General features: G+C 40.2%; 1 protein-coding gene across 1 annotated transcript in view; it reads right to left on the bottom strand.

The window, feature by feature from the left end:
• The window catches only part of PKHD1 (polycystic kidney and hepatic disease 1 (autosomal recessive)), a 406,355-nt gene that overhangs the window by 327,563 nt on the left and 62,931 nt on the right, over positions 1–15,861 (bottom strand). The window contains exons 30-35 of the mRNA XM_006765722.1: positions 13,583–13,778; positions 12,815–12,882; positions 11,389–11,408; positions 9,607–11,188; positions 7,393–7,536; positions 2,086–2,290 (exon numbers count right to left, since the gene is read on the bottom strand). Of these exons, the coding sequence (XP_006765785.1) occupies positions 2,086–2,290; positions 7,393–7,536; positions 9,607–11,188; positions 11,389–11,408; positions 12,815–12,882; positions 13,583–13,778 (2,215 nt within the window). The remainder of the gene's footprint in view (positions 1–2,085; positions 2,291–7,392; positions 7,537–9,606; positions 11,189–11,388; positions 11,409–12,814; positions 12,883–13,582; positions 13,779–15,861) is intronic.

The following is a 15,861-nucleotide window of genomic DNA, read 5'->3' as shown; positions in this document are numbered from 1 at the left end:
ACCTATTACAGGGAAGCACGGGACTTGGTTGGAATGTCTGTAAGAAGGATTCTCCGAAAGGTGGAGGCCTCTGAGGGGAACTTTCCGAAGGTGGCAGTCCCTGCCTTGACTTTTCCAAACAAGTCTGAGCCCCTGGGTGTTTACTTAGACATGGCCTTGCTTAAAGGGCAGGACAGACACATATACTTTCTCAAGAATACTTACCCTGCTAATTGTATCTAATAGTTAATTTTAGTTCAAACTATTATGACAATAAAAGGCTAATAAGGCAGGTAATCAAGGCTTTTTTAGCTCCTAATGCCAACTAGTCCCTTAGCTTCTCTTTCACAGAAACGTGTGTCAAAGTAAAGCAATCATTTATCGGTCATTCAAAGTCTGCCGGTCAGCCTGGCAACCTATCACATGCATATATAAATATATGCATTATGTACGCCATTAGGAATAGATAGTACACTATTTTGTGACTTGTGCCTTTCACTTTCCAATATATTGTAAGCATGTCCCTCTTTGGTTAAATACTCTACAACATGATTTTCAAAGGTTTCTTAGTATATTATCATTTGAATGCATTCTTTATTATTGAACACTTATTTCATTTCAAATTTTTATGATACTTAAAACTTCAAAGAACATGTTTTCATAAATATTACATACTTCAAACTGCTTTCTTAAAATAAAATCCTAGTAGTGAAATTGCTGAGTCTCCAAATACAAAGAATTTTAAGGTTATCAGTGCATACTGTCCAAATGATCTCTGTAGATTGTTCTAACTTTCCTTCTCATGGCAGCAAAGAGCAGAGCTGGTTCCCCTCACCCTCAACACTAAGTATACACTTTGTTTAACTCACAACACTTACTTTCATTCTTACTCAAGAAAACACACCCACTTTTGCCTGCTGTGATATCAAGAACATTGAGTAGCACTTTCAAAGTGATATTGATAAGGGCATAAATTTTAATGGGGTCTGAAGCTCAGTAGCCCCAGCCACCTCCTAGAGTGAGGAGGGAGAACACAGAATAACTCCAAAGGAATAGCTCTGGGGATCTAGGTCAAGTTCGCCAATTCTATGGAGCCAGGAGCAGGGACATGTACATCTTGGTGTCCAGCAGCAGTGAGTTCTGAAATCCGGTCTCCCCTGAGTATAACCTCTCGGACCCCATTTCCTATGTGACCTAAACAGAGTTCTTCACGCTCTTCTAAAAAGCAACCAGCCAATTCCTTGACTAAACACAAACCTCCGGTGGCAAATTCATGCTAAATCACAGTCTCAAGACATGGAATGGTAGGATGGCCATGAAAAGAACCAGTCACCTCTTTCATGCTGGGTAACTGATCTTGTATAGTTTTCTTTTTTAAATGGGAAAATAGGCCTCCATACACTATCAGATGTAACCACTCCATCCAGATAAGAAGTTAGGAAGGATACAGGGCCATGCTCAGCAATGAAAAGTCCCACCACACAGGAAAGACACTGCTTGCGGAAATGAAGGCCATCCAGAGTTTCCAACATGGTCACACCTGTTTCATTCAATTTCTTTAAGAAAGGGGCTTTACCTGGAAAGTTGTGGTATTTGTTTATTTGTTTCTTAAGTTCAAAAAATCCTGATAAGCTATAGCTTCGAAATCCTAGATCTACAATCATCCTGCCTGTGCATCCTCCCTGCTTTTGAGTAAATATTGCGCAATCTGCTGGATTTCTCTATGACTTTTTGTCATACTTGTGAATCTGTTTGGAAAGAAAAGAAAAAGGAAAGGGGAAAAGAGCCTTCTGTTTTTCATAATGTCTAATCTCTTTCCCCATTGGCATTCACCAGATGTTGCTTTGGATAGGAAGATAAATATTAAAATCTGAGCAAGAACAAAGCAGGCTGTTTACTGGGCAGATTTTTCAGATGTTCTCCTGAACACTTAAAAAGACAGGAGATGCTTTGATATGCAGACTGGAATCCACAATGGAACAGTTCCTCTAACAACAGTGTCGGGGCCCCAGAGCCACCTCCACCCAGCCTGCAGTCTCCGACGCCTTATCGGTCCATTGGCCATGCATTCGTGGGGAAGGTCGGGGAGGGAGAGCACAGGGTTACCTGATGAAGAGGCCTGAGAACAATGGAAAGGCTGATTCTGTCCAGTGGCAATTGGAACTTTCTTCACAAATGTAGAGGTAAGGCCATGATTCGGACAGTCTCTCTGCCCCCACAGTGACAGTCAAATCACACTGCACGTAGGTGTGACTGGCGGCTTCACAGCTCTCCTGCTCATGCTTCAGGTCACACAGGGAAGCCAGGGACACTGCAGGAAATGGTCACCGTTAGGTGAGGTAATAACCACGGAAAGAACTGAAGGCCTCACATTGTTACGTAAATGAAGTTCATGTGTTATCCTTTAACGAACAGGAAAATAATCAGTTTACTTCTTTAAAAAGGTATTATGTGTACATAATACCCACAGAATAATATAAGTAAAACTTTTTATAAAATATGAAACAACGTGAGAAAACTTCATGTGAATCTGCCAGCCAACACAAAATCTAAAGGAGTTGTGATACTCTCAAATCTGGATGCTCCTCACCACGTCCACCCTCTTCCTCTTCATTCTCAGAAACAACCACTTGCGTTTTTAAAACAGTTTTCTCAGGTGGCTTTCTATTCCCAAACAAAAGATTATTGGGTTATACCTGTTTTTGAATTTTATAAAATAGAATATGTGACATAGTGTTCTTGGACCTGATTTTTTCACTCAGTATTATACTTCCAGATTTATTTATATTATCACATGTAAATGTTGTCCATACTTTCTTTTCTTTTGTTAAATTCTTTATAAGTATTACATATGTCTCCTTTTCCCCCCATCAACCTTGTCCATACATTTTCACTGCTGTTCAATACTATACTGTGTGAATATATAATATGGTTTTCATTTCTCTTACTAATAGACTTTTGGATATTTCCTAGTCTTTGCTTCTACAAACATGTACAAAGTTTTTTCTGGGGTATATGCCTTCAAAGTGCTTGTTTATACGGTAGGTGCAAGTTCAACTTTATAAGATAGAGCCACATTGTTTTCAAAGTGGTTGTGTCATGTTACATTCCTACCAGCAATAATTTTGAGTTCCTGCTACTCCACATAATTGTCAGCACTTGGGATTATCAGACTCTTAATTTTGGCCAGTCCAGTGAGTGTATAATGGCACCTCATTGCAGCCTTAAATTGCATTTTTATCAATTTTTTTATCAAACAACTTTTACAAGTTTAGTAATAACATGTTTTCTCTTCTACGAAACTCCTATTTCTGTCATTTGTCCTTTTCTGTATTGGAATGTTTATCTTTTCTTATTATTCTGTGTTCTTTATATATTCCTAGTACTAAGCCTATGGAGATTATATAGCTACTGATACCTTCTCCAGGTTTGTGGCTAAACTTTTCATTCTCTTTATGGGATCTCTTGATTAAAAGAAGTCCTTGATTTTCCTATAATTATGATTATTAACCTTTTGTAAAGAAGAAAAGCAATTATTCGAAGCCCTTTGACCCCTAGGCCATTTCTTTCCAGGTCATAAGACACAATGTTTATAGCATCAACAAGGCAGACTGGCAATAACCTTAAACAGGAAGATTAATCTCTACACAAGATGGTTTTGGAGCAGCTCTATCTAAAAACCTGAATGAAATAAAGAAGAAATAAGAAAATTTTTCTCTAGCCTTCTACCTCTACAGGTAGCCTGTCCATGCAGGTACATAACAAATGTTATCAGAAACTGTGGGCTTGAACCTAAGCCCTGTCTCCATTACACTGCTGCATGAAACAGGGACAAATGAAATAAGTCCATGTGAGAGGGTTTGCACTTATGCAATCACATGCACATATTATTATTGTTGCTCTTATATTCCAAAGCATCCGCCACATAGCAGATTGTCTGTGAATGTGTCCTGAATGAATCATAGCCATTGAATGGCTGGCAAGTTCTAGTAAGACTCCTATGGGTAGAGGAAACATGAGAACTTCCAGTTAGTAAGCCCTAGGGCAAATAAAAACAGGTTCAACACCTATAAAATAATGAACTCATTATGGGTAATTAGGTGAATGCAAATTGACAAGGTGGATGATGAAAAGTTACCCAGGGCTGGGATCAGAATCTATGGATTTTACTCAAGGTTTGGGCCACTAAATAGTGGTGTAACCTCAATAACTTTAGCTTTTCCTGCCTCATGGAAAAGTTAAAGTTTCCATGAAAGCATCATGTAGTATAATTCAAGGTACAAGAGCAAAAAAGCCAAAGATCAAACATCTTGCTGATTTTATAAATACAAAGTACCAGTTTCACCTGACAAGATGTTTTAGAAGCCCATCACATGAACAAAATAAAATTCTTTTTATGTTAGAAGCACAGTTTGGGAGAAAGGCAAAGAGAGAGAATACCAAAAGTAGCAACAACAAAGAACAAAAACACCTTTTTAGAGAGGCACATTTAAACCCCCTGCTCTACTGATGAAAAGAAAACACATTTGTGCTGTGGTATCGGAATAAGCAAAACAATAATTAGGAAAGTTTGGGTTCTAAACCATCATCTGCATCCCAGAATCTGAAACATTGCTTTCTTCATTATGCAAAGTCAAACTAAGAAACAGAACTCAAAGCAAGGGTCAGAATTCAAAGTGACCTTAGCAAATTAGAGAAGTTAAGAGAAATAAACAAAAAGACTAAATGAAAATAGTAAGGCAGTAAACCACAGGGGGAAAAAAAGAAATTATATAAATATAAGATGAGGACATTCCAGCTGTGCACAGTTATGTTCCAAAGAAAAAAAAACACACACACACACAACTTGGAATAATAGTAACAGAAAGATTATAAACCAGCAAAGCAGCAGTGTCATTTTTAATACAAATATGAGACCAGATTATATGTAGGCATCTTATGATGCTACCCAATATTGTCACAACTTGCTTACATAGAGGAGTTACCTAGTTTGGAGCTTCAAATTAGGAAAGAATGTCAGAATTCAGAGGGAACTCAGAAGTGAAATACCAAAGTACCTACTTGTTGGAATGTTTCAAATCCAGTAGGTTTCATGAATTTGCATTTCTAACAAATTCCCAGGTGATGCTGCTGTTACTGCTCCAGCAAAAACAGTATCAATGTTATTATTCTCATACAGAGGCCCGGTGCACGAATTCATGAATGGGTGGGGTCCCTCCACCTGGCTGAAATCGGGGTCATTGGGCTGGTAGCTTGGGAGGGACTGCGGAAGGGGCTGCAGGAGGGCTCCAGGGCAAGTCCTACCCCATCTCACCCAGTCCCGATGGTCCAGACCTCAGCAGCAACTAACCTACCGGTTGGAGCATCTGCCCCCTAGTGGTCAGTGCACATCATAGCTGCTTGTGAAATAGTCCTCTACAAAATTTTTTAATATAACATAAATTTATATAACAAATATAAAATGATTGATTACAAGCAATCTTATCTGCAAGTAGAGAAATTATTAGTAGCTTCTAATAATTTGTGAGAGATACTCCCTTTGACTATTTTATGTCCATTATAGACCTATTTGCATAGGAAAAAATATACACAATCATATACTCAAAATGTTTTCACCAGTTTCAGGGAGTTGATAGAATCCCCAAATACCACACTGGATCTCAAGTAAAGAACCAATGGAGTTGGTTTTTATCAGTTCCTCTCCATCTTTGGATACTGTCATTAAGAGTGTTTTTTTTTATCTTTTTCTTTTCATGAAAGAAGAAAGTCCATTTCCCTAGAGTAAATTAGCAGCTCTTGCACAATCAATGAGTGTTTGGTGACACCTAGTGACAATGATAAGAGTTACAGCTTCCAACTCGTTTTCCTCTTTTAAAAATACAGAATGTTAAGTCCTTTTCTAACTTCATTAAATCTTTTAAAATAAAAATAATTTCTATTATTTCTCCTGTAGGAGCTGTCCACACTTTCAATGCCACAATTTACCTGACCCTGTAACCTCGGTGGTTTTTATCTTGGACTTCTAGTTGAAATCAAATGTCTTTAAATAATGCCACAGGGCTTTAAAAAGTTAATTAATTTAAGCAGTGTATATATGAAAGCCTTTTTTAAAAAAATTAGCATTATTATTAAATATTAAAACATAAAAATCTGTGTAGTCTTGATTTTCTGTTCCCATGGTTTCTTAATTCCTTCATTCTTTTATCAAGCATTGATTTTGCACATGCACTGTGCCAGCACTATTCTATGCATAGAAGGTAGAGTGAAAAATGAAACAGAAAACATCTTAAACTTAAATCTTTTACTGTATCTTAAGTTTCCCACTGTGGAATTAAACTTATTTGGCTTCCTACTGTAGAATTTTAAGTAGCATAGGCCTCCTCCACAACGTTCTGCTTATATACAATATGATGATATAGAAACTCAATTTCTAGCATTTTAAGTAAGAATGGTTTCTTCTTTTCTTTTTTCCTGCTCCTCTTCCTCCTTCTTGTGTAAGACAACCCAATGCAAACTGGCATCGCAATATTATCCATCTTAGAATTTTTTCTCAAGCTCAGATGAAACGATGCTTTGTAAAACCTGCATGGCATTCAAGGAATGTAGGAAACATGCTAGGAATGTAACTTATAGCACTATACAGAGAGCAGGTGTAAAAATGGCTTTTCAGTCCATAGGTACAATAGCTATGATTATGCAAATAAGATAACCACCTGGCTAAGCTGTTCCTGTAGTGACAAGCAATTTCTTTTATTTGCCATTAAAAAATGTCTTTTTTTTTTTTGGAAAGCTCAATGGGTAAATACCGTGTTGTAAAGCCCTATCATGGGACTATCAAAGCTTTGCGCCTTCCTAAGGAGCTTAAAGCAGTGAGAGATCATGATGTTTTACTGAGTGAGGGCCCAAGTAATTGCCTGAACATTGCAGAATAAGAGGATGATGGTAATGTTGGCTCTTTTGCCTATAATAAGATTTCAAGAACTCAGCCATTAGGCAAATATGCGAGAAATAGCTTGATGACCTGATCCCCTCTCTCGTACCTGGAATAACCAGATGTTTTTAACAGCCCCACCCCGGACAGAGACCAAGAGATTGTTTTTTTCATGATACTTAAGGCTGTCATTGAAACCAATATCTAGAACTCCAAATTACTTTCTCCATCATCATATGTCTGCAATCAAGAACATAGGTGCTCAATTTTTGTTGCCATTAATATGACAAAACTTACTATGAACCATTTTAATACAAGGTCCTTGATTCTAGCTACCATTTTAGATGGGAAGTAGAGAAATTCTCTTCCCAGGAATACAGAAAAATTAGAGGTGCACACAGCGTTAATCATCAAAAATGGGGCTAACCAAAGAATATCATTCTCATATATGCTCTCTTAAAAACATATGGCATTTTACTGACCATCCAGGGGAAGAACCAAGCAGCTGAAGGCAGACACTGTAGCGTTAGCCAGGATTTGGCAGGGAGCACCGCACACAGCAGCTGAGATGTTCCCTGGAGAAAATCCTGCTCCAAACACATGCACAAGCCGTCCACCCAGGCAGCCTTCAAAACACAAGCACAAATGCACGATCACAGAGGCAGATCTCTTTCTTTACTTAACTCACAATTCAAATTCACACTTCCTTGCTCCCCATCACTTTTTACACTCCCCAGAACCCACACAGCTGGCTTCGGGCCCCTGACAGCCTCCCTCAGCTTATTTTCACTAAGCCAGAGTCCTTGTCTGTCTGACCCCAACCATAGTCAACAACCTATAAAAATGTAATAATTTTCATATAGAAAAGTAATGCTTCTTTTGTTGTTGTTGTTGTTAATCTTCACCCGAGGAAATTTTCCCATTGATTTTTAGGAGTGGAAAGGAAGGGGAGAGTTAGAGAGAAACATTGATGTGAGAGAGACACATCCATTGGTTTCCTCCCACATGCACCCCGACCAGGGCCAGGAATTGAGACTGCAACGGAGATATGTGCCCTTGACCGGAATCGAACCCGGGACCTTCAGATAAGCTGATGCTCTATCCACTGAGCCAAACCGGCTAGGGCAGTAATGCTTCTTTATAGTTCTTTAAGTTTTTATACAAAAAAGTATAAAAAATAAAGTAAAAGTTTCCCTAATCACCTATCTCACTCACTAGAAGTAGCTATGTATAGAGATTCTTGTGAATCCTTCTAGAATTTTCTAAGCATACATATTTTTTATTCAAAGGATCTTTCTATACATATTTTTATATAACCTGTTTTATAAAGGAATAGCATAGACATTTTTCCAAGTCTATATATAAGGACTTAACTCATCACTTTAATAGCTATTTAGAATTTCATCATATGATTATGCCATAATTTATTCAGCAATCTTCCTATTGATTGATACTTCCATTATTTATCCTTTCTTGCTATAATTCACGTGCTGCAATGAACAGTACACTTATTTAAATAAAATTATTGCAAATTCTTAGAAGTGGAATTTCTATGTCAGAGGAAACATGAATTTTTAGTTTTAATGGATATTCCCATATTTTTCTCCAAAATAATGTTGCATGAGTTTACACTTCTACAGCACTGTATGACAGTGCCTGTCTCTAATGGGTAAAAGTTTGACAATTGTTAACAGACACGTTTTGCTTCAGTTTGAGAAGCAATAAAGGTAAATGTCACCAGGACTCTCAGACACATGCAATGTCTAGTCCACACTGAGAAAGAGTTCGAGTTTCTACTGCCTTCATAGCAAGCCTAGGTGGTACTTACACAGCCACCTGGTAAACTCAAGAACAACACTTTGCTTATCATGCCTTTCATACCTCTGCTTTCTCGCTATAAAAATCATGGAATCTTAGAGAGAAGAAAGGGCAACCAGGGAGCATCCAATCCAAATCCCTTTTTCAAATAAGGAAGCTGAAGCTTAGAAGGTTGCCCAGCTAAATTACTGACATACTAGGGATCAAAATCCCAATCCCAATAGCATCCCACCCAGCTGAAGCCGGACAAATTTGTTCTAAGAAAAGGCTTGCTAGTACTGCATCAGTCAAAGTTTCAGCTCCCACAATTTCCTCTATACTTTCTGCAGCCCAATCAAATTCGAGGTATCCCAAATGCATTAAGGCTTTACATGAGCAGAAGCCAAAACCATCCTTAGAAGAAAAGGCAAGGCAAACTTCAGTTCATCTAAAAGGAGAAAAAAGTTCAACCAATGCAATCATAGTAGGCAGTTGGCCTATTATTAATGGAGTATTAATTCATCTGTAAAATATATAAAATGCTAAAATTAATCACATTTAATAAGTCTAAAATAATTCAAGTAACACATAGGCATTTATGTTCTACTTAAAAGATCAAATTATGAGCTCTTATAAATGGTATTATTTAATTTAACACACAAATTCAATTGTGTAAAAGCATCCAATTAAAATACAATCACACACTTAGAGAACAGGCACAATTTTTTGGATGAAAAATATAACCTCACACATGCAGCTTTCGGAGGAAACTGGGACTGTAAGAGGCCAAGCAGGCTTCTCTCCTTCTGTCATTCAGATAGATGTTGTCTCCTACCTCTTAGAGCAGCGATTAATCCACTTACATAAAGAAAGCATTCCGTCTTATTTGCTTGGCTTACCAAAGCTCTCAGTCACTGCCGTGACAGTAACTCTCGATGTGAACACCAGGACGGATGAGGCCCACCCTCTTATGTGGTCATAACCTCTGACTTGGTACTCCCCGGCAGCAAGGACTGGGACCACGCATTGGAGAACCGTGCAGTTGCCAGAGACACCCACACAGGGGGATACCCCGATAAAAATGTCAACGTTCTCAGCTCCTGAGATCCGGGCCACCACAAAGGTTAAGACGTCACCAGTGTGAGAAACAGAGAGCAATTCCGGGGTGAAGGTGCTGCTATAATCAATGGCGCCCATCTGGTATGAACGTCCATCCACCTCTATGTCCAGGACAGCAGAGCCATTCCCTGCAGGAACAGTGCACTGGATGAGCTCCGCGCTGATGGTCACCGTCAGGCAGGCCCGCTGCCCAATGTAGACCAACGTGCTGTTCTGCCCTCTTAGGGCGGTGCCCTCTAAGGTCAAAAGGCCTCCGCCATGTGTGCTGAAATTCTTGGGGAAATAATCCAACACCTGAGGCAAAATGGAGAAGTGTCTGGAAACGTTACCAGAACAAGCATACCCATTTCTTGAATGAACAACTGATAGGTAGTGGAGTCCCGGGCTCAAGTCACTTATCCAGCACGTGATGTGGCTTGCATTAAAGAAGGTTACAGTACAAGGAAGATGATCATCCAAATATACCGCTGGCTCATCGGCTGTGGTGCCTAACCTCTGACCTCTAATCAGCACTGAAGTCAGAGACCCACTGATGTTAGTGGTCAAGGCATCCACGACAGGAGTTGTCTCTTCGCTCAAGGAAAGGGTGCAATTACCCTGGCACTCGCTGGGGAGCCCATTGACCAGGACTGAGACGTTCAGGGTGAAGGAAGCACCAGGCAAGGAGTCGCCCAGCAGGTCAACCTGGCACAGGATTGTCTGGTCCCCCAAGCTCAAAGTCGCACAAGTAACGGGACCCGAAAGATCCACCTGAACCGCCTTCCTCCTGGAGTTGAGAGCCAACCCGTTCACCGTGAGTACCGTCCCACCACAAGCAGAACCCTGGGCTGGCGAGATGGCCATTATCTGCGGTGTCACCACAAATTGCTGGGGCACCGCAGACATGTTAGCAAAGCCCATCTGCTTGTGACGTACTTGAAGGGGATAGACGCCGGCCTCCAAACCATGGAGAGGAAAGGAGCACCCGGACAGGCTCATGTTGTTTCCGAAAGACTGTGTCTCTAGGTCGCAGCTCAAGTCCCCCAGAAGCATCACTGAGTTGGAGAGGTTATTTCCTTCCACATAGAGGCTCAGGCTGCTATTTGTGAATTCTCCTCGCACGGCAGTGACCACTGGCGTTGTTGCCACCTCGTACGTGAAGGTGAAGCCCTTCCCCACCAGGTGTGGTCCAGGTGCCTGGGAGAAGGACCTGTTGCCAGCCCAGACCTCCACGGGGGCTGGGACAGTGAGGATGTCTGCCTCAGGCGGCAGGAGGGTGGGCGTCTCACACCAGATGCCTGTCTCTGTTAAGTTCACAATGTCACAGGACCGATTGCCCACAAGCACCCAAATTAAAGCGAGATTTCTGTCTCTACATGGTATCTAGGTCCCTTCTTCTTATCTGCATAATACCATTTATTCTCTCCACTCTTAGGACCCTCCTTTAAATTGAATGAGGGGTCCTTCCCCACCAACGTTATCATCCATAACCCACAAAACAAAAGAAATAACATTCACATCATAGTCCATTCCTGAAGATATGACAGCCATCGTACTTCCTGCCATCAAGTCCCTGCTCCTGCGATGCTGAGGATGGTTCCACCTAAAGCGTGAATACCAAACACAAAATATTAAGGCTGATATTCAGAACCAGGAACTCACAACACCCACGTAAGCCCCAGAGCGATTAACTGGAGGATGGGGTGTTCGTGACACTGCAATGATACCACCTCACCCCATCAATGTTAAATTTGTGAATTCATCAATGTTAAATTCATTTTTGCAGGAATCAGATGGGCTGAAATTCACACACAGTAAAACAATATAAACTGTTATAAAGGAAGAACGTTTTAATATTTAAGACAGCATTTTCAAGTATATTGATACCATCCTAGAAGCCACCACTTCTATCAACTTATACACTACTAAAAAAATCAAAGTTCTTCAAGTGTTCTTGTCATCTGCTCTATTATCTGACATGTTAGTCTATATTATCATATTATGTAGAGAGAGTGTATGTATATTTTATATAAACTTAATGAAAAACCAAATTCCTTAGTTTATCATCTGACATTATTTCATATTATTCTATATGTTGTTTTGTGAAGTATATGCATTATTGTATAAGTTGAATTCAATATATTCAACTTACACAATAATGAAAAATCAAATCTCTTGAAGTCTTCTATTTACCATCTATATTATCCTATATAGTATTTCAGTATTCCATATATTATATGGTTGTGTGTGTGTGTGACATATCAAGAGCCACTGAACATTCTTGTGAATTTACTGCTATATTTATAGACTTCATCTTGCACTCCAGCTGAGGGACAATCAAACCATCTTCAGGATAGGAGTTGGAGCAATACACCCCATATTATTACCAAATCTGTAGTATACTAGTAGCTCGGTAGCTTTTAAAAGGATTTTACTATACTCAAAAAGGATAATGTGCTATTTCATACACTATTGCAATGATTATTTACATGTACACATATAGCTTTCCATTTTGGGGGGAAAATAATTTCCTAGGTTTCTCTGTTTGCCTTGTCCTCATATCTCCCATGTTGGGATTTGTGTTTCTGGCTACTTCTGGGTCTTTATTTGCATCCCTAGATAAAAGTGAAGACACCAAACCTCATGCCTCTTCTCCTTATATGTGCAGGATCTAAAGGATGAATGCAGGAAGCTATTGCCTTATTTGTCTAATATCCACTCAAGACGTGCTACCCATTAGATGTTTTATCCTCTTTCTATTAGGAAAAGAAAGCCAGGCACATCGCCTTTTCCTAAAAACTCTTCAATTTCCTGAGCTTGCTGAGATAAGGATGCCCAAGTTTTCACAGCCTTCATAGTATACCACCCAGTTCCTGGAACACGGGGAAAACTCCTCTCCCTGTTGCTCATTTCTAATCTCACTGGTTAATGAATTCAGGAATGAAATCTGAGTATCCAGTGAATTATACACTCTGGATAAATGGTACCAGTCATGTCACAGCCACTCACCCAGGAGGGACCCACAGCAAGGCTCGATGCTGAAAACTTCTGTGATGTACTGGATGTGAGGATCCACCCTACAGAAGAAAATGGGAGACTGCTATGAAATAACTGAGAGGTTTAGAAACGGACTTAGAAAGGAAGGAGCAGGACAGAAGCGGTGTATGTATTTGAAAGAGAAGAGAGCGATGATGGAGAGCAAGTGGGAATACATTGCCTAACGGTGAAGTAAAGAAATGGTAGGGAAAAGATGTTTGGTGGGACATTTTCCTGGGCCAGTATCATGTGGTGACATTAGTCCCATGCAGTTTAGCTAACTTCCTGGAATGAGGAGACAGAATTTCTGGAGAAATACTGGGCAGAGGGACTTCAGGGCACCGTGGATATGAATATGGCTTGTGTAATAATTATAAGCCATGTATTCAAAGCCCAAGACATAATCTTATTAAAGGTCTTAGTTAAATACACATCCTTATTAAAGCAGAGGATCTTCTTCCTTCCTATATAGATGCCCACCCCTCCTAAGAGCCATGATATCTTAGTTCTAGAAAGTTCTCTGCTCCCAAACTAGTAAGCCAAAAGTTTCCCCTGAATTGGTCTTGAGAGTGAACTCTCCTGTAGGGTTTCTAAGATTTTTTCAAATTTTATGATTCTCGTGTGTTTATTTCCCAACTTCAGAAGAATAAAAATTAAAGTCCTAACTCAAAACTAGAATTCCTCAACTAAATCACTAGACCATCAAACAGACCTAAAATTAACAGCAAGTGTTGACCTCACCCTTGTGCACGAATGCTGACCCCATTGATGGAGACTGAGATTCTGTGGAGGCCAGCTGGCAGCGGGGGCAGCACCACCTCCAGGCCCTGGGCAGTCTCCGCATGAACCCGAACCAAGGAATCCTGGATGTGGACTTCCACATGCAAATCCAAGCAGTCCCCCGGCAGCGCCACACCGATGAAAAGGGTCTCACCTCCTGTATGAAAAGCATTCCTTAGCCCCTGTGATGTGGGTCTGTGTCCTCAGCCACCTCTTCAATTCTAAAATTGTCTATTATTATTCAACACATGGCCAGCCCTGTGCATCGTACCACAATTAAAGAGTTTTAATGCCAACCTAATTTTTTTCCTGAAACTTCTAACCATTCTTTTATAGAGCTAAAGGTATAATCTCAAAGTTGTCAGGACAATTGTACTCAAGAGGCAAACTAATTTATCTTCACACAGAGGCAAATCGAGAAATAGTTTGGTGGGTGGATGGCCTTCATAACCAACAAACCGTACCCTATGTCCTTTTTTTTAACTTCCACTTTTCTACTGATAGAAAGTCTAAAGCTGTATCTTTAGAGTGCCCTGGACCTCATACTAATGCTGTATGTGAGTACAGTACTTACAGTTCACAGAGCATTTCCATGTGTGTTATCCCATTTGATCCTCACACTATCCTGATAAGATAGATGGAGCTGTTAGTAGGACTGGCATTTAGCTTTTGAGGAAACTAAGGTTCGGCAACTAAGGTTTCATGCTTAATTAATGGAAATGTCAAGGCCTGAGCCCAGTCTTCTTACATTTAGATGCATTTAGTTTAATTAGCAACTCTACCGAAATGTTCTGTACATTATGGACACACTAATTCAATGCCTTTTACTTCAAATATCATTGTGTACCAAGATTAACATGTCACAGGGGCACAAAAATAAGTTGCACATAGACCCTGCCCTCAAAAAGGCCTCAAAGATGGGAAAATAGGTGCCAAAAGAGCCTCAGTTGTATCACCTACCATCCAGAGGTGACAATTAAGCAGTGGGTTGTTCAAGTGAGGTCAATGTTCGAAGTATCAAGAAAGGCCTCATGGGCAAGAGAGTGTTTGAAATTCAATTGAAAGCTAAATCCCAAGAGGCCAATATAAACAAGAAGAGATTTACAATTCAATTCTAAAAACTTCACAAGTTTACTCCAAGTCTTTGTAACACTTTCGCATTCCATTATCCAGTGGCTGTGAGAGCAGGAACGAGATGTGGGTGACTTTCTGGAAGACCAGACGCATGTGCGCACAGTTAGGGACTCTACTAGGGTAGGCCACGTTGATGGTGGTTTTATGGGTGAAGATAAAGCCTATCCTGAGGGTTCTCTACTTAATCCATTGGACAGTAGAGGCCTCCACAGTTTTCTATGCAAAGAGAGAATATGATTAAAGCTATTATTCCAACTTATAAGATCAGTTAAAAAGACAGGGGAGGGGAAACCCACTCCTCAGACAACTGGAGTCTTAACAAAAGCTAGAAATCAAGTATACAATGGCAGGAGGGAAAATACATAAATATGCCTTTCCCGCATCTTGGTGTGTCCATAGAGACACAGCTAGAGCTAAAGAAAGCACCTCTTAAGCTCCTTGAGCTGCTAATGTTTGAGAACTACTACAGGGCTGGCATCTGTAGGACACCACAGCCAATCAGAAGAGGACATTTATTTGAAAGAGAAATGTCAAAAAGGAGGGGTTGTGACTTGTTGAGTATTTAAAGCCTTGCTCTTCCATTTAACTGCCTGTGTGACTCACTTCGGGCTCTCAAAGCCTTGGATGTTTCATCATTAAGATAGTAACAGAGCCCATCCCATGTTGCTTGTTGTAAGGATTAAGTTAGATGTCCCAGGAAAGCCTCTGGTGTAGTACAGTATTCAAAAGCCCTCGGTTAACTTCATCCACATCCTCTTTACTTCTTCATGTCTTCCCAGCCTTGTTTATACTGTGAAGTCTGAAGCCTCAATGTAGTGAGTTCAGGAATTTCAGGGTTGAGAAAGAAAAAGACATGACCACAAGGTGGCAGAGCACAGAAAAATGAGTTTGATATGGGTGGTGCTTTGACAGGGTCACATAAATGCAGAAATCTCAGAGGCAATAATAAAGGACCACCAGCCAGAAGGGGAGGACGGCAAGGGAAGTCCTGGGGGAAAGGGTGATCAGAAAGGGGTTTACGTGTCTACATGATGTCACCCAGCAGTGTGGTCGGAAGTTTTTGGGTCAAAGAGCTCCTAAGGACGTCAGTGGTTTAGAGTTCTTTA

The sequence above is a fragment of the Myotis davidii genome, unplaced genomic scaffold, assembly GCF_000327345.1.
Source record: "Myotis davidii unplaced genomic scaffold, ASM32734v1 scaffold240, whole genome shotgun sequence".
Taxonomy (NCBI): domain Eukaryota; kingdom Metazoa; phylum Chordata; class Mammalia; order Chiroptera; family Vespertilionidae; genus Myotis; species Myotis davidii.
The sequence above is the reverse complement of the archived record's forward strand: the minus strand, read 5'-3'. Positions and strand labels throughout refer to the sequence as shown.